General features: G+C 39.4%; 1 protein-coding gene and 1 pseudogene across 4 annotated transcripts in view; one reads left to right on the top strand and one right to left on the bottom strand.

Moving 5' to 3' along the window:
* Positions 1 to 23,377, top strand: part of Stac (SH3 and cysteine rich domain) — a 133,681-nt gene that overhangs the window by 105,357 nt on the left and 4,947 nt on the right. For 3 of the 4 annotated variants that reach the window (XM_042666548.1, XM_042666547.1, XM_042666546.1), the window contains exons 9-10: positions 13,165 to 13,216; positions 13,960 to 14,097. In XM_042666548.1, the coding sequence (XP_042522482.1) occupies positions 13,165 to 13,216; positions 13,960 to 14,097 (190 nt within the window). The remainder of the gene's footprint in view (positions 1 to 13,164; positions 13,217 to 13,959; positions 14,098 to 23,377) is intronic. The other variant, XM_042666549.1, reaches the window with a different exon arrangement.
* Positions 22,419 to 23,166, bottom strand: LOC122096130 (annotated as a pseudogene).

Here is a 23,377-nt window from a genome sequence, read left to right as displayed (position 1 = left end):
GGGGAGAGGGAATACCAAATTGTGAAGGAGAGCAGATGTGACCGCTACTACAGATAAAAAAAGGCAATAAAAATTTATTGTGGGGGCAATACACTTAGACAAATACATTCATTACAGTCTTAACTCTGGCAGACTACTTCAAAGTTTAGTAATGAACACCTGGCTGTTCAGTTCATCTTCTAGTAAAACAATGTATGCATTTTTATCTTCTTGGAAGTAAGGTGGGAGAACCAAGCCCAAAAACTCAGGAGTGAAGGTCCAGGACTAGAAGTTAGGGAAAATGCCTCTAAGTCCACTAGCCTTTCTCCTGCCTTCACTTTCAAAACTGTGTTGATTGTGGTAGGTTTTCCTCTCTGAAATAGTTGACAACATTTTTATAAGGAGTTATATAAATTATTAGATAATTTAAATTTGTACTGACACTACATGTATATGTATGATATATATACATATATTCATAATTGGTATACATCTATGGCCTTAAAGATTTATCATTTCTAAGCCAGGTATCAATGGCTCACACCTTTATTCCTAGCTGCTCAGGAGGCTGATATCGGAGAATCAAGGTAAAAGCTAGCCAAAGCAGAAAAGTTGACAACATTTCATCTCCAATTAACCAGCAAACAGCTGGACTGGAGCTGTGGTTCAAGTGGTAGAGCACCACCCATGAGCAAGAAATCCAAGGAAGAGCTCAAGGCTTTCAGTTAAAGTGGCAGTGCAGGAGAGGGAGAGAGCAGTGAGGGGTGGGGGAGGGAGGGAAAGAAAACAAAAACATTTCTTATTTATATTAAAAAAAAACTTTCAAAATCCTGGCTGGTAGGTCTTTTGAAATATACAATTAATTTTTATCATCCATGATTAACTTACTGTTCTATAGAACATTGAAAGTTATTTTATCTGCACCTGTATATCTGTAACCATTACTCATGTTCTTTCAACTCATCTTTAGTCAGTGGATCTAGGCAAGATATCCATTTAAATTCACTCCGGTTGGCCATTCACATTACTTCTTATAAGTCTCTTAGGATGGTTAAATTTTAGCTTGTCTGACAAGGAAACCTGTGATCTGTACAGTGTACTTAATATAGGCAATATCTTTAAGATACGATTATGATTTTCATACAAACATAAAATGAAGACATATCAAAATTATTATTTGACTCACTAGTGAGAGAACTAGTAACATCTAGTTTAAAGGAGAATTCTTGTTATTATACATTTGGCATCATATACATATGTAAGTAATAAAGAATACAGATGCAAAACTGGTCAGTATTAATGGGGCAGTAATTAATTGAGTTCTTCCTGGCACAATCCATTTTTATTTTTGTGGGAAAAATGTTTCAAATTATGATCACTTCTCTACAATGTTTTACACCATGCAAAATAATTCAAAGGCACCTAAAGGAGGAAGATAAGTTGAAAGCACAAAGCAGACCAGACACCAGATCAGTCATCTTTCTGCTCATTTCAAAGTCTTTCATGATTATATCCTCAGCATTCTCTTGAGATGTTTTTGTTTGCTTTTTCTGTTTGTTTTTTTAGCAATCTGCAATGCTACCCAAGAAAATGGTACCACACAAAGGAGAAAACTCTGGTTAGAATGGTAACACTCACAGGACATAAGAATTTCTTGGAAATTGTTATTCAAATGTGGCTTCTGGACTCCACCTAGAACTCCACCTGCAGAGTCAAATCCCACTCAGATATCTGAATGCTTACAGGTTCTCCTGGATTCAGACTTCCAGGTTTGAGAACCACTGTGATTCACATAAAGACACATAATAGCCCAATGACAGATGCAAACCAAAATACCGACATCCTAACTCTCTGTGGACAGGTCTGAGTTTGACTTGGGGCCTCTTCTCATGTCCTTCACCTTATGAGGTTTTATAGACCTCTGGAAAATAAGAAACAAAGAAGGCTTGAGACCCAGTAAGACAGAAGACTCCCTGGGAGTCTCGTTCCTGTTCTCTAAGTACATTACTTCTTGGCAAATGCATCAACTTAATTAAAACTAAATGTAATTCTAATGCACCAATTTGATTTAAAAATAATCTTCACAGTCACCAGGACATCAAAATGCAATTAAGGCTATTTGAGGAAAGTCTCTGGTGCATATTATGTTCTGATGCTGTATTCTGTCAAGAAACCCAGGTCTTCCCGAATGTCACTAATGTCTTTAGCTGGGCCCTCCCCCTCCGCACTCTAATGCCTCTCTCAGTTAGGTTCTGGAGAGCATGATCCATGACAGTTCAGGAACATTTCCCACATTCCTTCCAAATGACCCTTCCGCTGGATTCTCCTGCTGGTCTGTGGTCTTGGGAAAGGGCAGTCTTGCAGACATCAGGCTTCAGACAAAAATCACTGCAAAGTCTTCAAGTTCTTGGTGACTTATGCTCCCTGATTCTGGACCAAGAAAATGTACACTGAAAAATAGATCTGGTGAGACAATTAGAAGTAGTTCTAAAATTAATGAGCTCATTTGTCTGGTATCTTGTTCTGCTCCCTTTAGTTTGGTTTCTCAAGGATGTCTGTTTGGGTGTGGATAACTGTGTAGTTCTTGCAAGTTTGATGTGCATGTGTGTGTGCACATGCGCGCGTGCACACGCAAGTAATATGGCTTAAATTCAGGGCCTTGTATTCTTGCCTGGCTTCCTCACTCAAGGCTGTTGTACCTACCACTTGAACCAAGTTCTACTTTCAGCTTTTTGGTGGTTAGTTGGACATGTAAGTCTCATGGACTTTTATGAGTGGGCTGGCTTTGAACCAGTCTTCAGATCTCAGCCTTATGAATAGCTGGAATTACAGATATGAGCCACCAGCTCCTGGTAGGGTTTTTTTTTTGTCTAATGAAAGAAAAAGGTTAAGAAATATTAAAGATTGGTCTGGGAAGGTGGCTCAGTGGTAGAGCACTTGCCTTGCATGCCTGAGGCCCTGGGTTCGATTCCCCAGCACCACATAAACAAAAAGAAAAAAAGCCAGAAGTGGCGCTGTGGCTCAAGTGGTAGAGCACTAGCCTTGAGCTGAAGAGCTGAGGGACAGCGATCAGGCCCAGAGTTCAGGCCCCACAACCGGACCCAAAAAAAAAAAAAAAAAAAAAGAAAAAGAAATATTAAAGATGGTCCAAAATACCTGCAGAGTAATCTGGGCAAATCCCATGAGTTTTGACAAAGCATGAGTAATGACTAATGCAAGAATCAGCTTGATTTAGTGAAGTTAGCTATGATGTATTCAGTCCCTGTCTGTGAATCATTCTGAACCTGCTTACATATGTGAAAAGAAACCTAGTCCTGCCCACTTTGTTCAATGAATATTCTTCCCTCCCCCTCCAAGCTATTTAGTGGTCCCCTTCCACCCTACCCAAATTACCATTGTCATCAACCCCTGGGTTCTGCTATGACCTTGTGTTCACTAGCTCCAGCAGAGGAGTAAGGGTACTGAGGTTGGTGTAAAGAGAAGGAGATACTTTTCTGAAGCTCTGAATTAGTCTAAAAGCACTAAATTCAAAGATTTTATTAGCCCACCATCTCTGTCTAAACCCATAGACTCTCATTAAAAAGGTAATATAACCAGAGTGGTGGTGTGGACCTGTAATCCCAGCTACATGGGAGGCTGAGGCAGAGGATTGCAAGATCAAGGCCACCCTGGGCAACATAGCAGGTCTCTGTCTCCAAAACAAAAACAAAAAAAAAAAAACAAAGGCAATGCTCATTAGATCCTCTAATTTCTTTTTTATAAGTTTTTTTATTGTGAAAATACTGTACAGAGGGGTTACAGTTACATGAGCAAGGTAATGAGTATATTTCTTACCAAGCATGGTTGCCTCTAATTTCTAAGTGAAAAATGACAGGTTTAGGAGGAAGTGCATTTTCATAGTGCCAAAGATGTCCCCATATGCTTTCCCATTTAATCTACACAGCAACTTTGCAAAGCAAATATAGTTCATAATATATTTATTGTGCATAATGCACAAGCATAAAAATATAATTGAGACAGCTGAGACTCCAAGAGAGGCATATGGGTTTGGAATTTCTGTTTGGATCAGTTTTATACTTGTTTCTGTCCCTCTGGTGTTCTCTTCTCATTCAGGGATGGCACTCACTGTAAATTCCCAGTTTATACATCCTTCTCTTTTGCCATATCCAACATCCAGGGGGACAGCAATTACATCTCAACAGTAATGATGGCAATCTGCTATTGGGGATTTACCTAAATATGTCCTGCAAACACTATCACAATTAGTTACTCATGAACCGATGAAGTAGGTATTGCTGTTATCCTCACATTAAGAGTTGAAGACACCGAGGCTTGGTGAAGTCCTCTCATCAAGACCTAAAAAGCCATAAGCATTCAGGAAATATTAACTTGGCTGCCCTATACCCAAATTTGGCTACACCAGAAAAGATGGGGGAGTAAAGAAAGACAGATTTTCTCTCAATTCCAAAGTATTCAGTGTGTCCCAAATACTCAGGAAATTAAGGTCCCAGATCATCCTGCTTGGATGATCATGTTCCAGAATAGGACCAGACTGAAGTTCCAGGTGGTCCTTGCTGGGGAACAAGGTGTTTCTCCAACGCAGGAGGTGTGGATTTCTCACTAGTGGGAGTCTGATATCTGAGTCAGCAAGCCTGTGGTTTATGGGATTTGTACTGCTTCATGCCCCTCCTGGAAGCAGCCCACAATGAGAGCATTCTTTCCCTCACAGCCTGCACTGACTCAGAATCCATCTCCATACTAGACTCCCAGTAGTAGATCTGGATAGACACGCAAGATAAAACCACTCTGTAGTATCATGGTTTTGCTTCTGTGTTTTGGTGAATGTGTGAAGCCAGTTTTGAGGCCCTGACTGGAGTCTGATCAGTTCAGCCTCTAGAGTAGCTGATCAAGTCAGCAAGTCTACAACCTCAACAATTTATCTTCCAGAGCTCTCCTATCTGGATTTCTTGGCAATGAGTCTAACTACCCTCTCTGGAGCTGGGACTAGAGAAAGTATACTCTGGCCTTATACTCTGAGGCCTGTGAAATTATCCAAAGTACCTGATCTACAGGGAACCCTAGCAAAGCCGTAGCTTGCTGTACACAAGCTGTCCCCACAGCTCCAGCTGACTAGTACTCTGACTCCAGGCAAACCTTGATTCGCAATTGTGAGTTTACCATTTCAACCCTTTTATCAACTTAGCTCTCTTCTACCATGGTGCTGTGTGCTGTACTCCACTATCAATAAACTAAATTAAAATACTGTGCATACCAGTTCTGTGTGGAGAGTCCTGCCATTGGCCCTGAAGGATGGAGGCCTGATGCTGGTGATTCTCCTCCCCTTCCTTCTGCTTCTGGCTGTTACGAGGATGGATACTGTCTGTCTATGATTTTTCTATACTTCCATGCTTCTGTGACTGATAGGCCCTTTTCCATGGAATGAGTCTTTGCTCATACTTATGGCGTGACTGAGGGAAGTCCTGCTCTGGCCTAAAATTTTTTTTTTTTCCAGCAACTTTATGTTTCTGATCCATTCTGTTTGGAACTGGATAATGAGTCTGAGTGCAGGCTCAGAGGAAAAGAACGTTCTTATTGTTGGCTGGCACCTGGAGGGGCATGAAACAGTACAAATCCTACAAGCCACAGGCTTGCTGACTCAGATGTTAGACAGCCTCTTGGAATCAAGTGCTACCCTAAAGCAGGGTTCTTCCTACAGTAAAAAAAAAAATAGGTATTAGCTCTTTCTGCCTGCAGCTCAGATGATTTGACTATTGTCAAGGAGAAGCCCATTCTCAGTCTTTATGGCTATATTCTATTTATTTTATTCATAGACCTTAAACTAACTCGTAATTATATACTTAATGATTGTACATATAATATATTAGGTATCAATTATTTATCTATTTATTAAATGTTTTATCTTTTTCCTTGTTTACTTTCAAACTTTCTCACTAGAACATTAGTTCCAGTGAGGATTTTATTCCCCCAAGTGCACTCGGTACTTAGCAAAATGATCCTTTCCGAACTCACATTCTGTTAATATTTGTTGACTAGGTAAACCAAAAGCAAAGTGATGCATAAATATATCAATTTAACTCTCCCTACTCAATAAGCAATTTTCTACTCCTGGTGAAGGTCTTTTATAGAAAAAAATAACTCTTTCAGAAGTCTGTCTGGTATTTCTCATAAAATTATAGCTTACCTGCCAAGTGCTTTATTGTGCCACACAGTTAGCAAGGGCATATGCTTCTGGGACTGTCCACTCTGCACACATTAAAGAGTGAATCTCTATGAGGCTGGGAAGGTGGCTCAGTGGTAGAGCGCTTGCCTTGCATGCATGAGGCCATGGGTTCAATTCCTCAGCACCACATAAGCAAAAAGAAAAAAAACGGAAGTGGTGCTGTGGCTCAAGTGGTAGAGCACTAGCCTTGAGCTGAAGAGCTGAGGGACAGCGCTCAGGCCCAGAGTTCAGGCCCCATGACCAGACCCCAAAAAAATCCAGTAAAGAGAGGGTCTCATAAAATATTATCTTATATGATCATATGCACATAGCTATTGAGCATTTGTCAACCACACCTATGAACATCCTCCTTCAGCTTCACTGTGTGAATGTCTAGAGTCCTGTATAATTTATCATGTCACAGTTGCATATATATACATGTATGTACATATATGTATGTATATATGCACATATATGTAATATGTATATATGTACATATGTCTTTTAATCATTCAGTGTGTTTACTCATAGATTTATAGGAACATTCTAGTTGCCACAAATGAGGGAAAATATGCAATTTGTCTCTTTGGTTCTGGCTTACTTCATTTCATATAATTTTTCCCAAGATTTTTCATTTCCTTATGAATGGTATAATATTGTTCTCTCTGATGGATGAGTAGAATTCCACTTTGTATATATACCACATTTTCTTGATTCACTGAAGGGCATCTGGGTTGATTCTGGAATGCAGTAAGAACATGATTATGCTGGTAGCTTTAGTGTCTATCAACTCTACAACAACAATAAAAATAAAAAATAAACTTTAGAAAAAGAGTGGGTCTCCTGCTAGACAATAATAACAGAGGGACAATCCAGGTAACATCCTCTTTTCCCCTTAGGAAAAGTACCTCCCTCAGTCCCCAACTTCCTTTCCTACTTACAAGTTCTACCAAACCATCAGCAAAGTCATTGTATCTACTACTGACACCTGGTTTCTAAGGTTAGTGGGTTAAATAAAATCTGTTGGAACTTAGATTTTTCTACATAGATTTTCTTCCTTCTGCTTAATTAAATCCTTCATCTGGGAAAGTGATTTTTCAGTCCTCTTGTTTTCAGGAGCAGACTGTAACAGATTGAGCTGAAACTGGTATTTTTGCCTTTCCTCCCTAATCTTTCCCTTAATCTTTTTCCGGGTACTAGGGATTGAATTTGGGCTTTATGCTTGTTAGACAGGTACTCCAGTCCTTTTGTGCATTGGTTATTTTTTTTTAAACAAAACTTTGAATTTTATTTGATGTGAAAATATTTTTTAATTTTTATTTTTATTTTTTGTGAACATACTGTACAGAGGGGATACAATTACATAGGCAAGATAATGAGTACATTGTGCATTGATTATTTTTGAGGTGGGGTTTCAATTCATGCCCTGGACATCCTGAGCTGTAATCCTACTTGCACTTTCTTGTATCACTGAAATGGAAAGCACATGCCACAGTGTGCAGCCATTGAGCTTCCCCTTGACCTGGGTTAATTAAGAGGTGTGTACCACAGCACCCAACCAATGATTGAGATGGAGTCCCAGGAATGTTACATACCTGAATTGGCCTTGAAATGCAATCTCCCAATCTCCACTTCACAAGTAACTAGGATTTCAGGCTTCAGACACTGTGCCTGGCTACCCCATTTATCCTTTATTTTATTTATCTTTTAATTTTTTTATTTTAGTGTAAAGATGATGTACAGAGGGGTTACGGTTAGATAAGTAAGCTTGTCAAACAATGTTACCCCCTCCCTCATTTTTTCCCACTTGCCTCCCCGCACCGCCCCACACCAAGTTGTACAGTTCATTTCCAACATAATGTCTTTTTAAAACTTTTTATTGTAAAAGTGTTGTACAGAGGGGTTACAGTTACATAAGTAGGGTAAAGAGTACATTTCTTGCCCAACTCCCCCCTCCCCAAGTTGTAAAATTCATTTCCAACATAGTATCTTGTGAGTATCACTGTTGCATTGGTTTACACTTTTGTCCTTTGCCTCACCATTTTTTTATGCCCCTTCTCTTCCCCAAATCAGATACACATATAAACTAGACACAGGGTACCAAAATCAAAAACAGTGATAATAGAGGATAGACCAAAGGAAAAGAAAGAAAGACGATATAACTTCACACAGTACATTAAAAAACAACCACCAAAAAAAACCCTCTTGTTTTCATATCTTGTATTTCTTTTCTATTAACATCATTTTATATGGTCATATGTACATAGTATTGAGCTATTGTAATGCTCTGCTAGGACTATCTTAAACATATACTGATTCTTACAAATGAGGGGGAAAAACGTGTTTGGGGGGTCTGGCTTACTTCACTTAACATGAATTTTTCCAAGTCTTTCCATTTCCTTATGAATGGGGCAAAGTCATTCTTTCTGATGGAAGCAAGTAATTCCATTTTGTATATATTCCACATTTTCTTGATCCAGATGCTGAGGGGCATCTGGGCTGATTTTATATCTTAGCTATGGTAAATAATGCTGCAATGAACATGGTTGTGCTAGTCACTTTAGTGTGGCCTTGTTTGTGATCATTTGGGTAAATGACCAGGAATTGGATTTCTATAACATAGGGAGTTCTATGTTTAGTCTTTTGAGGAATTACCATACTGCTTTCCAGAGTGGTTGAACCAGTTTAGATTCCCATCAATAGTATAGTAGCGTTCCCTTTTGGCCACATCCCCATCAGCATCTGTTATTATCTGTTTTCTTGATATTGACCATTCTAACTGGTGTGAGGTGGAATATCAATGTAGTTTTGATATGCATTTCTCATGGCCAGAGATGTTGAACATTTCTTCATGTGTCTATTGGCTATTCTTGTTTCTTCTCAAGAGACATCTCTCTTTCATCTTTTAATGATGCACCTCTTTCAACAGTATTCTGAATTATGAAGAGAGGTCTCTGTCAGGCTCCCTTTCCTCAGTTCATACAAATTGACTTGCAGAACATAATGTAGGTCCCTAAAAAGAAAATGCAGGCTATGGCTACAGGAGATTCAGGTCTCAGGTCCATACCAACTTACGAAGAAAAAAACGAGAAAGAAATATTTTAGAGAGAAAATGTCTGCCCTTCAGGAGATTTCCACTTCTTGTCTCACTACAAGCCTTTGTGTCCCATAAAAGCCCTTCTCATCCTGATTTATCCCCTCCCTGAAGTCTCCTCTCCCCTTCTATACACACCAAGATGGAGACTTAAGACATCAAAGATTCCTCCAGCCAGATCACACGTGACCCATGCCTGTAATTCTCACTACTCAGGAGCCTCAATTTGAGGCCAGCCCAGGCAGAAAAGTTCATAAAACACTATCTAAAAAGAAAAAGAAAAGAAAAACAGCATAAACCAAGGCAGGATATGTGGCTCAAGTGGTAGTATGCCAGGCTAGCAAGCAGAAGGCCATGAGTTCAAATCTCAGTACTGGAAAATAAAAGAGAGAAAAAAAAAGTGTTCTTTTCTTAGGGCTAGCTTTAAATAAATCTATTTTGTTCCATTAATTTTTGTCTTCCTAGTTTTCAGCACTGTGGTGAGCATGCTATGAGCCTTAGCTTATAGTAGCACTAGAAGCCTGCTATATTGGAATGCTGAATGAAATGGATATTAACTGAAAATTGAAAATGACAGCAGAGGAGATTGAATAAAGATATCAGTGTGAGCGCACAAATCTGTTTCCACTTTTGCTGCAATCCCTAAGAATGTCCAAAAGTAGCTTTTCTAAAGAATTCTTCATAAGAATACAACCTAGAAGAATGTCAGCAGAGAACCTGAAATCTTGGGAATTTCCTGGCAAGCTAAAGCAAAGGTGATCAGGAAAGAACAATAAACACCAAAAACCAAAGAATGTTCAGGGAATAAGTAATCAGCTTTAGACTAAAGTGACTATTCAATAACACTGAACAAACTCACTCAAGAGAAGGGAGAGGGGCATCTACAGTGGAAACACTGTACTTCTAGAACAGATTGTTCACCCTGCCTATATCTGGGTCATTTGCCCTGAAACTTCCCAGTTGGTCCCATGTCTTACCCCACTCCCTGAGTACAGCCAACCTAGCCCTGTGCCTGTGCTTTAAAAGATAATGTGTGGCAGAAGTGACGATGGGTCCTTTCTGAGCATGTGTGTTAGTTAGAAGCTTTGTGTTGTCTCACGTATTTCCGGTTGCTGCTCTTGAGCTTCTGTGGTTACCATAACTCTCCAAATGGACTATGAGAATGTGAGAAATATGTAATAGGAGAAAGTCACGACCATAGTCCCCTCTGCCCATGGCCAGCCAATTCTCAGGTATGCAAGTGAGCCATTCAGGTTTGTGGCTGTTGTCACAGACATCATTGCAGCCATACATAATTGATAGAGCTCCCCCCCCACACCCCGTGTGTGTAACACTACATCATTGCTGATGAAGAGCAATTGCTAAGCCATGGTGTTCGACTCCTGAGCTAAACCACTGCCTGCTCTCTACAGAACAGGTGCCCAAGGAAATTTCCAAGTGGACACAGATGCCTAAGAAAGAATAGGGCTGGAAAAACTAAAGACCAGACCTTCCATAGTCCAGGGAAAATGGAAAGAAAGGGCATTTTTACTTAGGAGGAAATCAATTTCTTTCACACCAGCAGTGAAGGAAGCCCTCCTCGACACCATTAGAGGAGCGGCCACAGTGCTTGCCTGCTGCATTTTGAAGCAGACAAAAATAAGATGTATGAACTGACACACTCTGATCCATTACATAGAACCTGTCAATAGCCCTTATACTTAGAAGACCCCAGGCAGGCCAGATCTGTGTCATCACAAAAAAAAAAAAACAAACCTGCATGGCTGTCTATATCATCTGCCTCCATTTCGATATTCAAGAAAATCCTTTGACCTGAAGGAGAGATAATAAGATGAGCCAACTAATCTTAGCGGAAACAATGCAGTCAAGGAAGGAAATGTTGTGTTGGGAACATGAGGAATTAGGATCCCTTCAAGAAAAACTTTGTTGGGAGTAACAACAGCTGCATCCAAAATCCTGGTCCCTCCGGCTCATCTCTTCTCTCAATTCTGTTACCGGGGACCTATAGCCTCAACTACATGTTAAGTTAATATATGCCTCCTTCCTAGCTTTTCTACCTTCTTTTCTTTAAGTTGTAGCACAGTTATAGGCAAAAAACAAAAATTGAGAAGTTCTCTTTTCTCAGTTTTAGCTAACACTGAAAATAAATTTGTTTTGGCATATATACAAAATTCTTTTTTTAAATGTGATAACTGGTAAGGATAAATAAGGAGGAAGAATGATGGAAGGAGTGAAATTCATCAAGGTGTGTTTTACTTATAGACTGACATGTTGAGCTAAAACCCCTTTATAGAACTGAAGATGAAGCAAAATAAGAATCTTTTGCAACAATGAGATATACAAGATGTTATGTCGAAAAATGAACTTTACAACTTTGGTATGGGGGTGGGGGGGAGATGGGAAGGGATGGGAAGGGGAAACAAAGAAGGAGGCAACAATGCTTGATAAGAAATGTACTAGGAGCCTGTGCCTCCTAGCTACTCAGGAGGCTGAGATCTGAGGATCTCGGTTCAAAGCCAGTCCGGGCAGGAAAGTCCGTGAGACTCTTATCTTCAATAAAACTAGAAAACCGGAAGTGGCGCTGTGGCTCAAGCGGTAGAGCGCTGGCCTTGAGCTGAAGAGCTCAGGGATAGCGCCCAAGCCCAGAGTTCAAGCCCCACAACCAACCAAAAAAAAGAAAGAAATGTACTCATTACCTTACTCATGTAATTGCAACCCCTCTATACGGTATTTTCACAATAAAAAAGGAAAAAAGAACAATAGCAATAATAATAAATAAATAACATGAGAACTCCTCAGAACAAACCATTTTTACATTGCATCCATTACAGAAAACAATACTCAAATTATTCAGAGCATAGCAAAGAAATAAGAAGAAAGAATCCTTTAAAGTTACATTTCTCCTATTTCAAAAACTACTTAGTATTATTATACATAATAGAAAAGATAAGTTCAGATATAAAAGAAAACATTAAGAAGACTAAATTAAGAAAAAAAGCTAACACAGAGGGGGAAAAAGATACAAATTCAGATAAAAGAAAAGAGATATAGGAAGTCTGACATATGTTGACTGGAAGCTCTAGAAGGAAAGGGGAAAGAGATGAGTAAAACAATGAAACACAAACAGAAACCTTCCCCAGGTGAAAAGAAAGAGGCTTCAGATTGCAAAATCTCCGGTAAGGAATGAACATACAGGCCTACACACTTGCGCACTCACATATGTCACATGAGTTTGAGGAGGGAGGGGGGGGAAGCAAACAAGAAGTAACAGTTGTAATAACTGTAACTCCAACACACCACCAGCAAAACCTCTGAAATCTTCAGACTAAGCTCAGCAAGTCTCGATAAAAGATGTAAACACACAAACAAATCTAGCTAGAACAAACTCCAAAGGATAACAACATAGAAGATGGTTATGGTATTTTAAAGATTTTTTTAAAAATAATTTTTAATTAAAGCACTAAAATTATGTTTGCTTTCTATTTTCTTGGGTAGGAAATAGCTGGCAAAAAAGTCATGTTTATTTTATTTCTATTGATTTTAGGATTGTTTACATGAATGAAAAACCATTACGTCAGATATTTCATTATCGTTAAATAGTTGTACAAAGGAGTTGCCATTCAACATATGCATACAGTGCATCTTGCTCAGTTTTACTTGTAACTTTTTTTTTTTTTTTTTTTGGTTGGTGGTGGGGCTTGAACTCTGGGCCTGGGCGCTGTCCCTCAGCTCTTCAGCTCAAGGCGAGCGCTCTACCACTTGAGCTACGGCGCCACTTCCTCTTGCTCAGTTTTAATAGTACTCATTTTTCTTTCCTTCCTTTTTTTGGTTCCTCTACTGCCCCATTCAACTTACCCATTTTTCATTTTAGTCCAGGAGATATGATTACTCTTCTAGAGGATTCCAATGAAGACTGGTGGAAAGTAAGTATTACTTACCATGCCCTGATAGGCACAATACACATGCCTGTGGGGCCAGCCCAGGAAAAAAGGTAGCAAGAACTGGGCACCGGCGGCTCACGCCTGTAATCCTAGCTACTCAGGAGACTGAGATCTGAGGATCACGGTTCAAAGCCAGCCCAGGCAGGAAAGTCTGTGAGACTCTTATTCCAATAAACCACTAGAAAACCAGAAGTGCCGCTATGACTCCAGCGGTAGAGCACTCTCCTTGAACTGAAAAGTGCAGGGACAGTGCCCAAGCCCAGAGTTCAAGCTCCATGGCCGACCCTATCTCAATAAACAATGTGTGTTGAGGCATACTTGCTATCATATCTTCACAGGAGGTGTAGGTAGGAAGATCATGGTACCAGTCTGGTCCCAGGCCAAAAAAAAAAATCCTGAAATTCTACCCAAAAAGAAACTAAAGCAATAAAAGAGTTGGGTGTTGGAGTGAGTGGTTCAAGTGGCAATCAGTCAATCATGAGTGCTAGCAATCACAAGGCCATAAGTTCAAATCTGAGTGGGGAGAGAGACAAAAAGGAAGGAAGGAAGGAAGGGAGGGAAAGAGAGAAAGAAAGAGAGAGGAAGGAAGGAAGGAAGGAAGGAAGGAAGGAAGGAAGGAAGGAAGGAAGGAAGGAAAAGAAAGAAAGAAAGAAAGAAGAAAGGGGGAAAGAGGAAGTTACAATAAATATTACAGTTGCCTATAAATGCCTCCTGTTTTCTTTCAGGGAAAAATTCAAGACAGGATTGGCTTCTTTCCAGCCAACTTTGTCCAGAGAGTACAACAAAATGAGAAGATTTTCAGGTGTGTTAGAACCTTCATCGGGTGCAAGGAGCAGGGACAGATAACACTGAAAGAGAACCAAGTGAGTACCACACACAAACGCATACCAGGTGTCATGAAAGCCAGTCCCATACATAAGTCAGGAGGAGTGAGATGATGAAGTATTTGCTTCGCGTGGGAAAAGACATCCTTAGGCCAATAGTATTTGAACAAATAAGATCTCCTAACTCCAAAGGTTAGGAAAGTCGCTGTGTGGTGTATGCTCACAAGAGGACACATAGATAACACAGGAATAGGGTGAGGGAATCTCATCCTTTGCTTGACCTGCAGACCTGCCAGTCATGGATATAAGTAAGCAGCCTCCTCAGTTTAAACTCTGTGCTTGTGTCCACCAGTGTCTTTGAGGACAGTTTGTTATCTGCTGCTGTGCTCCAGGGCTCCTCACATTTGCTTCTAATCACAGGGACCCTTTTTGGTCTTCTTTTCCACTGTTCAACAGACTGCATAAAACTCAGTATAAACAACATAGATAACTAAAGACTAGCTCAGTCCCACAGGCGAAACCACTCCCATCATCTAATCTATAGGTGCTATGCACCGTCTCACCCCAGGGCTACACTGAAGGGAGTATGCTTTTTTTTTTTTTTAAATTTTATTTTATTTTATTTGAGAACATACTGTACAGAGGGGTTACAATTACATGGGCAGGATAATGCATACATTTCTTACCAAGCATTGCAGCCTCCTCCTTTGTTTACCCTTCACATCCCTTCCCAGCCTCCCCCCTCCCCCCCACCCAATCATACCCCTACACACACACCGACATTGTAAAGCTGGTTTTGACATGACATTTTGTACTTCTCATTGTTGCAACAGGTCCACCTGAATCCTTAAACGACTTGTTTGTCCCCATCTCCTCCACATGTTATACTGACATCAAATATAGTGAAAGCGGGGGTTACACTGTGGGGGAGGGACATACAAAGCAACAAAGAAGTAATCTTATAAATGCGTTAGAAACACATGCATGAAAGAAACAAAAACATTGAAATACATATTAAAGGGTTCATTTTCCTAACATCACATTATCTGACCTTTTCCGCTTGACTCATACCTATACTAGATATTGCAAATAAGGGAAACCATGGGACCTATGTTTCTTTGGGCCTGGCTTACTTCACTTAATATAATTTTTTCCAAGCCTTTCCATTTCCTAACAAATGGGGAAATGTCATTCTTTCTGATGGAGGCATAGAATTCCATTGTGTATGTATACCACATTTTCTTGATCCATTCATCTACTGAGGGGCATCTGGGTTGGTTCCATATCTTAGCTATGGTAAATAATGCTGCAATAAACATAGTTGTGCTGGTAGCTTTAGTGTGGTCTTTTTTGTAAACATTAGGGAAAATGCCCAAAAGTGGGATTGCTGGGTCATAGGGGAGTTCTATGTGAAGTTTTTTGAGGAACCTCCATACTGCTTTCCAAAGTGGTTGAACAAGTTTACATTCCCACCAACAATGAAGTAAGGTTCCTTTCTGTCCACATCCCCTCCAGCATCTGTTGTTGTTAGAGTTCTTGATTTTTGCTGTTCTAACTGGAGTGAGGTGATATCTCAATGTTGTTTTGATTTGCATTTCTTTTATGGCTAGGGATGTTGAACATTTCTTCATGTGTCTATTGGCCATCCTTCTTTTTTCTTCAGAGAAGCTTCTCTTTAAGTCTTTCGCCCACTTACTTATTGGGCAGTTGTTTCTTTGAGGATTTGTTGTTGGGTGGTTTAATTTTAAAAGCTGTCCATTTTTCCTGAATGCCCTGCTTGCCCTCCTTGCTTCTGGATTCTTGACTTCATCCTTGGAATGATGATGCAAAGAAAGAAAACTACATCTTAACTCTGTCCATTCTCCCTTCTTCCAACGGAAAGAGACGTCCTTTCCCTCTTGCTTATCTGAAACTCCTCTCCTCTCATTTTTCTGTCCTCACTCTATTCTCTGACTTTCAAGTCTGATCTTGATGCATTAGGAGAGGATTTGGGGAGTTAGAAATTTCTCTTCACTCCCAATAACAAACATCTCACAGTGGATTTCGATTTCCAATTTAGGAAAACAAAAACTTGCCCCTCTCTTCCTGCTTTCTTGGTATAATAATTCTAATATCACTCAAGGCAATGAAGACCTCTAGTTGAAAATGATAAGGCTAACTCTGCCAGGAAGTACAATATGAAAAAAAATCCATTAATAATTGTAGTACATATTTGTTCAATAGAGTTGCCCAAAGCAGATCTTGAATGTCTTTTTTTAGAATTCCCTTCAAAACAGTTTCTGAGTCACATATTTTTTTAAAAATCTCCCATTACTTTATATCTGATTTATAATCCTTTAAAGAAAAATATAGAAACAGTAGATTTTTTAAAGCTAAATTCTCTCCTTATAGTTAAGGAAATAAAAATATTAAAAAAATAAGATACCATAATTCTGAGTATCTTTTTCCTTGTCTGTATACTTTTACAAAAATGGTGCGTGGAGTCAATGACTTGGGCTTTTCATAAATTCTAAGAGATCTAAGTCCATTCATTTTGGGTAGTATTTGGTACCATATACCAAAAACATGGAAACCGATCAACCTCATGAAGGCAGTAATTCTAGATTTTATAATGCACTCATGAAAATAATCAAATGCAAGAGGAAAGAGATGACAGACATCATAGTGGTGTTCATAATGGTGGGAATTAGGAATCATGTCACATCACGATTATGTCAACAATAAGGCTTTACCACCGAAATAATGTTAGAAAGGTGATGCTAGTATTATGGACAAAATACTGGAAGCAGACCCAGGTCCCAGTCACTGCTCTCCTAAGTAAACATAAAGGGAGAAAGGCAGATGCAGAGGGGCCTGAAGCCCTACTTTTATTCTTGGAACCATGGCAAAACCGATTGAGTAGGAGATGTGGCCCCCTTCCTACAGCTCCCTCCCACTTCCACTCACCATCACCACAGGGTGCATTGAGTCAGTCTCAGGTTCCAGTAGCCCTAGAGAAGATAAGAGTCATAAAATAGGGCAACAAAACTGGCATCAGGGACCAGATGGTCTGGTCACTGCCATGACGAAGATTGAAAGAAGCGTTCACAAACAGTGGCAAACCCTGGACCATGTGTCTGAATCATACCTCCTGCTTCTTGCTTTTGGAGAAATAAGAAGAGAACTAGAAAGAACTTCTTTCTTTTTTTCTTTCTATCTGTCTTTAGGTCTTTGTATCTGTCTGTAGTTCTTTCTTTCTTTCTTCTTTTCTTTCTTTTCAGTACTTGGAATTGAGAGCCTCATTCTTGCTAACCAAGTACTCTACCATTTGAGCCACACTTCCAGCTCTGATGTTTACATTTTACTTTTGAGATAGTATCTCACCAGTTTTTCCTGGGCCAGCTTTGAACTTGGATTCTTCCTGCCTTCACTTCTGCGGTATCTGTGATTATAGCTGTGTGCTAGTGTACCTAGCTTCTCACCACCTTAAAAGATACTTGTAAAAAGAATGAAGGATCTTAAATGGAAATGATACAGTGGGTGTGAAAAATAATATGACTATGATATAAATATATTAAATATAATAAATATATAAATATAAGGACTTTTGACTTCCACTTGTTATTTTCATGCTATGAATTTTGAACACTTAAATTTAAAAGGAAAACAATAATAGTCTTATCTTGCTGAGGTTCCCTCAGCCTGCCCCAATATATGCAAGTTCATATATATGTGATACATAAGACTACACCACATGTGTCTAATGGTAGTGGCTGCTATCTACATAAATACCAAAACTAGAGTGATTTGCCAGCTAAGCTTATTGACTCTGTGTGTGTGTGTGTGTGTGTGTGTGTGTGTGTGTGTGTGTGTGTGTGTGTGTACCAGTAATGCAACTTGAACTAAGGAACTTGCTTGACTTTTACACCCAAGGTTGGTGCACTTACAATGTAAGCCTCCACTTCCAGTGTTTTGCAAGTAAATTGCCATTCACATTTGCCTGTCTGGTCTGACTTCAAACTTTAATCCTCAGATCCATGGGTTTACAGACATGAGTCACTGGCACCCTGCTAGCTTATTGATTGTTAAGATGTCTAATATTAAGAAATTGGGGACTTGAACTCTAATTTTTAACCAGATTTTTGGAGTTTCTTTTATAATTGGCATTCTCGTTTCTTACCTGATATGCCCAGTTTAGGACACACTGCATTTTGTAAATTTTACAATCTCTTTTTTTGCCTAGTCACTTTGGACATAACATATGTTTAAAGCGAACCACCAGGCACCAGTGGCTCATGCCTGTAATACTGTCTACTCAGGAGGCTGAGATCTGAGGATGGCAATTCAAAGCCAGCCTAGGCAGGAAAGTGTGTGTGAGATACTTGTCTCCAATCAACCACCAGAAAACCCAAAGTGGAACTGTGACTCAAGTGGTAGCGCTATGGCTTTGAGAAAAAAGAGCTCAGGGACAATGCCCAGGCCCTGAGTTCAAGCCCCACAACCAACAACAGAGACAGAGACAGAAAGAGAGACCGAGACAGAGACAGACAGACAGACAGACAGAGATCAAAGCCGTGGTTGTTTTGCCATGATTTTCCACCTGAAGTCATTTCTTTTCCCTGAAGCTGGTGTCTGTCCTGTCATGTCACTTGGCCAAAACCTCCACAGAGTAAGAGCAAGACACCCTCGTCCACCCACAAGGTGCTTTGCAAGTAAATTGGAGATACAGTTTGTGGCACATGACAAATAATCTTTAATAACAGCCCACCTAGGGAATCCCACAATCCCTTCTTCTATAAAGCTCACAGGTCTACATTTTCAAGGTCACACATATCCTGTGAAGTTTGTAAATGATTATTCATTATTTCTATTTTTCTTTCCTTTTCGTTTTGCTGGTGGTGGTACTGGCGTTTGAACACGGAGCCTTGTGCTTGCTAGGCAGGTGTTCAATTATTTGAGTCCCCAGATGTTATTTCTCTCTAGAAAGAGGGAACAAACATAAGGGCAAATGTTTGCAGACCAGGAGACCTCTCAAAAGCAAATGATTGCTTACCTGGGCTGCCTGTGGAGCTGATCTCTGTAGCAGACATTGGAATCAATATCATGAAGCTGAGACCTCATCTCTAATGTCATGTACATCCCAAAGAGCAAACAATACTATTCCACCTTGAATGTCCTACCAACATTTCAAACTTCTCTAAGTTTATCCATCTATATCTTCCTTGTCCTAAAAAAAGAGGAAGGTCTTTTAAGGAAAATAAACTCAGAAGAGATGCTGGAAATGTTACTAAGTAATTTTGCTACTGTGTTTGTTTGTTTCTTCAGAATAATCTTGGCATCCCCGTTAGAGATAAGCATTGTCTTATGTTATTAAATTACAAATCTGTGAAACCAGAAGACAAATTAAAATTTGTTCAGGTTGATCAGTGTCTAGAAACAGAACATCTGCTCAGTGTCTCCCACGAATTCCTTGGCATATTATCACAAACAACTTTTGGGGGAAATGGTTCTCATATTGTAGTTACTGCACCCTGTGGTTCTTCTGGGTATGGGAGTCAGGTGAGCAGGGAGGAAATCCACCCTGGTTCTACAGCTAGACATGCTAAAGATAAAACATACCAGCACAAATCTGGAACCTAATAGCTCTGCTTTATATGGGTGTTGAGCAAAATGCCATCATCCTTGATCTTCTGTCCAGTCTTCTAGTAGGGATTTTGGACCACCTGAATCAGACTCTCCTTTGAACCAGAATCATTTGTTAAAAATACATCCTAGAATATACTCAGAACTTCTCCAGTACAGATCATAGTAGACTTCTTTTACAAACTCCTAAACTAAAGGTTGAGAATGGCTTTTATTTCTATTATCTCACTTTAGGTCTGGCAGTTATTCTTTTTTCTCCTTTTTTTTGTCAGTCATGGGTCTTGAACTCAGGGCCTGGGCACTGTCCCTGAGCTTTCTCGCTTAAAGCTAGTGGCTCTACCACTTTGAGCCACAGCACCACTCCTCGTTCTCTAGTGGTTAATTGGAGATGAGTCTCAAGGACTTTCCTTCCCAGGCTGGTTTCAAACCCTAATCCTCAGATCTCAGCCTCCTGAGTAGCTAGGATTACAGGCATGAGCCACCAGCAGCTGGCCTATTCATAGTTATTCTTGAAAGCATCTTTATACCCTCAGGTATGGGTCAATTCCAATTAGATATAGATAGATATAGTTATAGATATAGATAATGAGGTCTCTTGACCTTATACAAGTTTTCTATTTTCAACTTCTGTCATTAATGTGTGGCAAGTTTTGTTGTTTATTTTGTTTCATTTTAATAAATCGGCCACATGAAACAAAATCTGCACTTAAGAAATCTGTTATGAAAAACAAATTTCAAACTTGGCTTCTATTTGAGTATCTTAAATTACTTTAGGTGGAAGATTTCAAAACTTGCTTATTAATTGGGAAAATGTAATGGAGTAGCAAGAAGACAAATTCCAATGTCACATTAAAATTGACCTGTATCTTGTGTGATTGTGTCAGTCACCTCTGAATGGCAACATTCTCACCCATAAAATCAGCACAGTAACATTTTCTTCTTAATGTGAGAGTTCACTGAGGTCACCTGTGTAAAGCTAGAAATACCTAGACATGGTAGGTGCTTAATAAAGGTCATTTCTCACCACTGTAATTCCTCAAAGCAGAGCCTAAATGGAGAATTCATCCACCCTGTGGTGAATAATGACACCTAAAACTACTCAGTCAGCACCAACCAAAAACCAGTAGTGTGATATTTATAGCTCAAAAATATAAAGAGATGATTGGTTATTAACAGGAAAACTGAAGAATTTCCATTCTGAAAATGAAGTCAAAGCATTATTTTTTGTTAAATCAAAGTTCTACCTCTGGTATAATCTGCCTTATAATTATGATATTGTTTTTTTCACAGAGCTCTTGCTTCTAGATAGAATTAACAGCCATTATGAACATAGATGCATTTGCATTAATGCAAGAGTATGTTCTCAATTTTTTAAGTTAAAAAGTGTTCATGTTTCTATACACTCATCTGTAAATCTATTGTACCTACTGAACTATTTTTATTCATTCCTTCTGTTCTATTAAAACATTAAAAAAGCATAGAAGTTATTTTTAGGTTATAAAAATAGAATTCATTTATTATGGAGAAAACTTAGCAAGTAATATTTTTTAAAAGAGAAAATAATAACCACAAGCAATTCAACCATCAACTATAATTGACATAAATACTGTGGAATATTTCACACCAAATTTTCCTCTTAATTTACATTTTCGCTATTAAAAATCATGCTATTCGATCATATTTTGAAGATTTGGGATTGTAGTATATGATGCAATTGATTTTTACATAATAATCTTGGATTTTCAAATCTGGCCATATTCATTTACTAGTTTTAAAACTTTTCCTTTTTTATTATATTAAGTGAAGTAAACCAGGCCCAAAGAAACATAGGTCTCATAGTTTCCCTTATTTGATATTACTAGTAAATGTGTAGGAAAAGCAGAAAAGGCCAAAAGCTATGTACGTGTGACCATATAAGATGATGTTAAGCGAAATGAACCCCAAGATAGGGACACAAATATCTTTTCTCTTTCTTGCTATTGTTTCTAACATATTTATAATGTACCATGTGATTTTTAGTTTCTTTGTATGTTCCTCCCCCACGGTATAACCCTTGTTTTCACTGTATTGGATGTTGGTGCCTTGCATCTTGTATATATACTTCTCTAATTCAGGGAGGGGAAGGGAAAAAACAAAATGCTTAAATAAGGATATAGGTTGACCCATTGTAACAATGAAATGTACAAAACACTATGTTGAAAACAAACTTTAGGGCTAGGAATGTGGCTCAGTGGTAGAGCGCTTGCCTTGAGTGCCTGAGGCCCTGGATTCAATTCCTCAGCACCACATAAGCAAAAAGAAAAAAGCCGGTAGTGGCACTGTGGCTCAAGTGGTAGAGTGCTAGCCTTGAGCTGAAGAGCTGAGGGACAGCGCCCAGGCCCAGAGTTCAGGCCCCACGACCGGACCCCCCCCCCCCCATAAAAAGAAAGAAAGAAAGAAAATGAACTTTACAACTTCAGCAGAGGGTAGGGATATGGTGGGGTGGAGGGGTGGTAGTTGTGGAGGTGGGAGAGAAGGGATGGTAGGGGGAAAACAAAGGAGGAGGCAACAATGCTCAATGGGAAATGTACTCATTACCTTGCTCATGTAACTGTAACCCCCTGTACAGCATTTTTACAATTACAAAAACGCACAAAAAATGTCAGCTTAAAAAAAACTTTTCATTATCTTTCAGTAGTTTACTACCATTCTGTTCCTAATTTTTTATAGTCCAGCAGTCTTTTATTTTTATACATCTCTTAGGCCGTGAATTCATAGGGAATAAGTTCCAATAGCTCAGGCTCCTTTTTGTTGGTTCTAACAAAGTGTGCTTCTCTGGGTGGAGCAGGCTGGCACTTCAGTTGAACCCAGGTTCCTTTCTCTTTGGCTTCCTTCTTTTTCTTCTCATTTTCCTTCACTTGTTTCAGGAAGCTATCTCAGCTCTTAGAGTGTTTAATATGCTCAATATGCACATTAATCCTCTTGACAAGGACTCTGACCTTAACTTGCTTGTTCACAACAATGCCAACAGCATGCTGGGTAACATTATAGACCCTTCCAGTTTTGCTATGGTAATATTTTTTTTTTTTTTTTTTTTTTTTTGCCAGTCATGGGGCCTGAGCTCTGGGCCTAGGCGCTGTCCCTCAGCTCTTCAGCTCAAGGCTAGCACTCTACCACTTGAGCCACAGAGCCACTTCTGGCTTTTTCTGCTTATGTGGTGCTGAGGAATCGAACCCGGGACCTCATGCATGCAAGGCAAGCACTCTACCACTGAGCCACCTTCCCAGCCCTTGCTATGGTAACATTTGTGGGGCATTTCTTTTTGAACAGTACTCATTCCCTTGATGTCTACAATATCACCCTTCTTGTAGATTCTCATGTATGGGCCCAAAGGAACAATTCCATGTATCCTGAAGGCCTAGAAAACATGTATCAAGTACTTCTCCTCTTTCCCTTTGTGTTCGCCATTTTGGCAAATTACTGGAAGATGGCAGTTGCAGCCAAAAAAAAAAAAAGCTTAGTTTCCTAATTTTTAAAATTGTCATCTGTTAATCAAAACACAATTTTTTAACAGTTGCATATAGAATCTGGGATGACAACTTAAAGCTTATTGACCAAATCTCATCCACTCTGTGTGTTTTGACATTGCTGGAAATTGACCTCAAGACCTTGTTCTTGCTAGACAAACTCTCCTCCCACTGAGCCACACCTCTAAGCC

Source organism: Dipodomys spectabilis, unplaced genomic scaffold (assembly GCF_019054845.1).
Source record: "Dipodomys spectabilis isolate Male_0828 unplaced genomic scaffold, ASM1905484v1 ptg000365l, whole genome shotgun sequence".
Classification (NCBI taxonomy): Eukaryota; Metazoa; Chordata; class Mammalia; order Rodentia; family Heteromyidae; genus Dipodomys; species Dipodomys spectabilis.
Note: the sequence above shows the minus strand (reverse complement) of the source record. Positions and strands in the feature narration are given on the sequence as shown.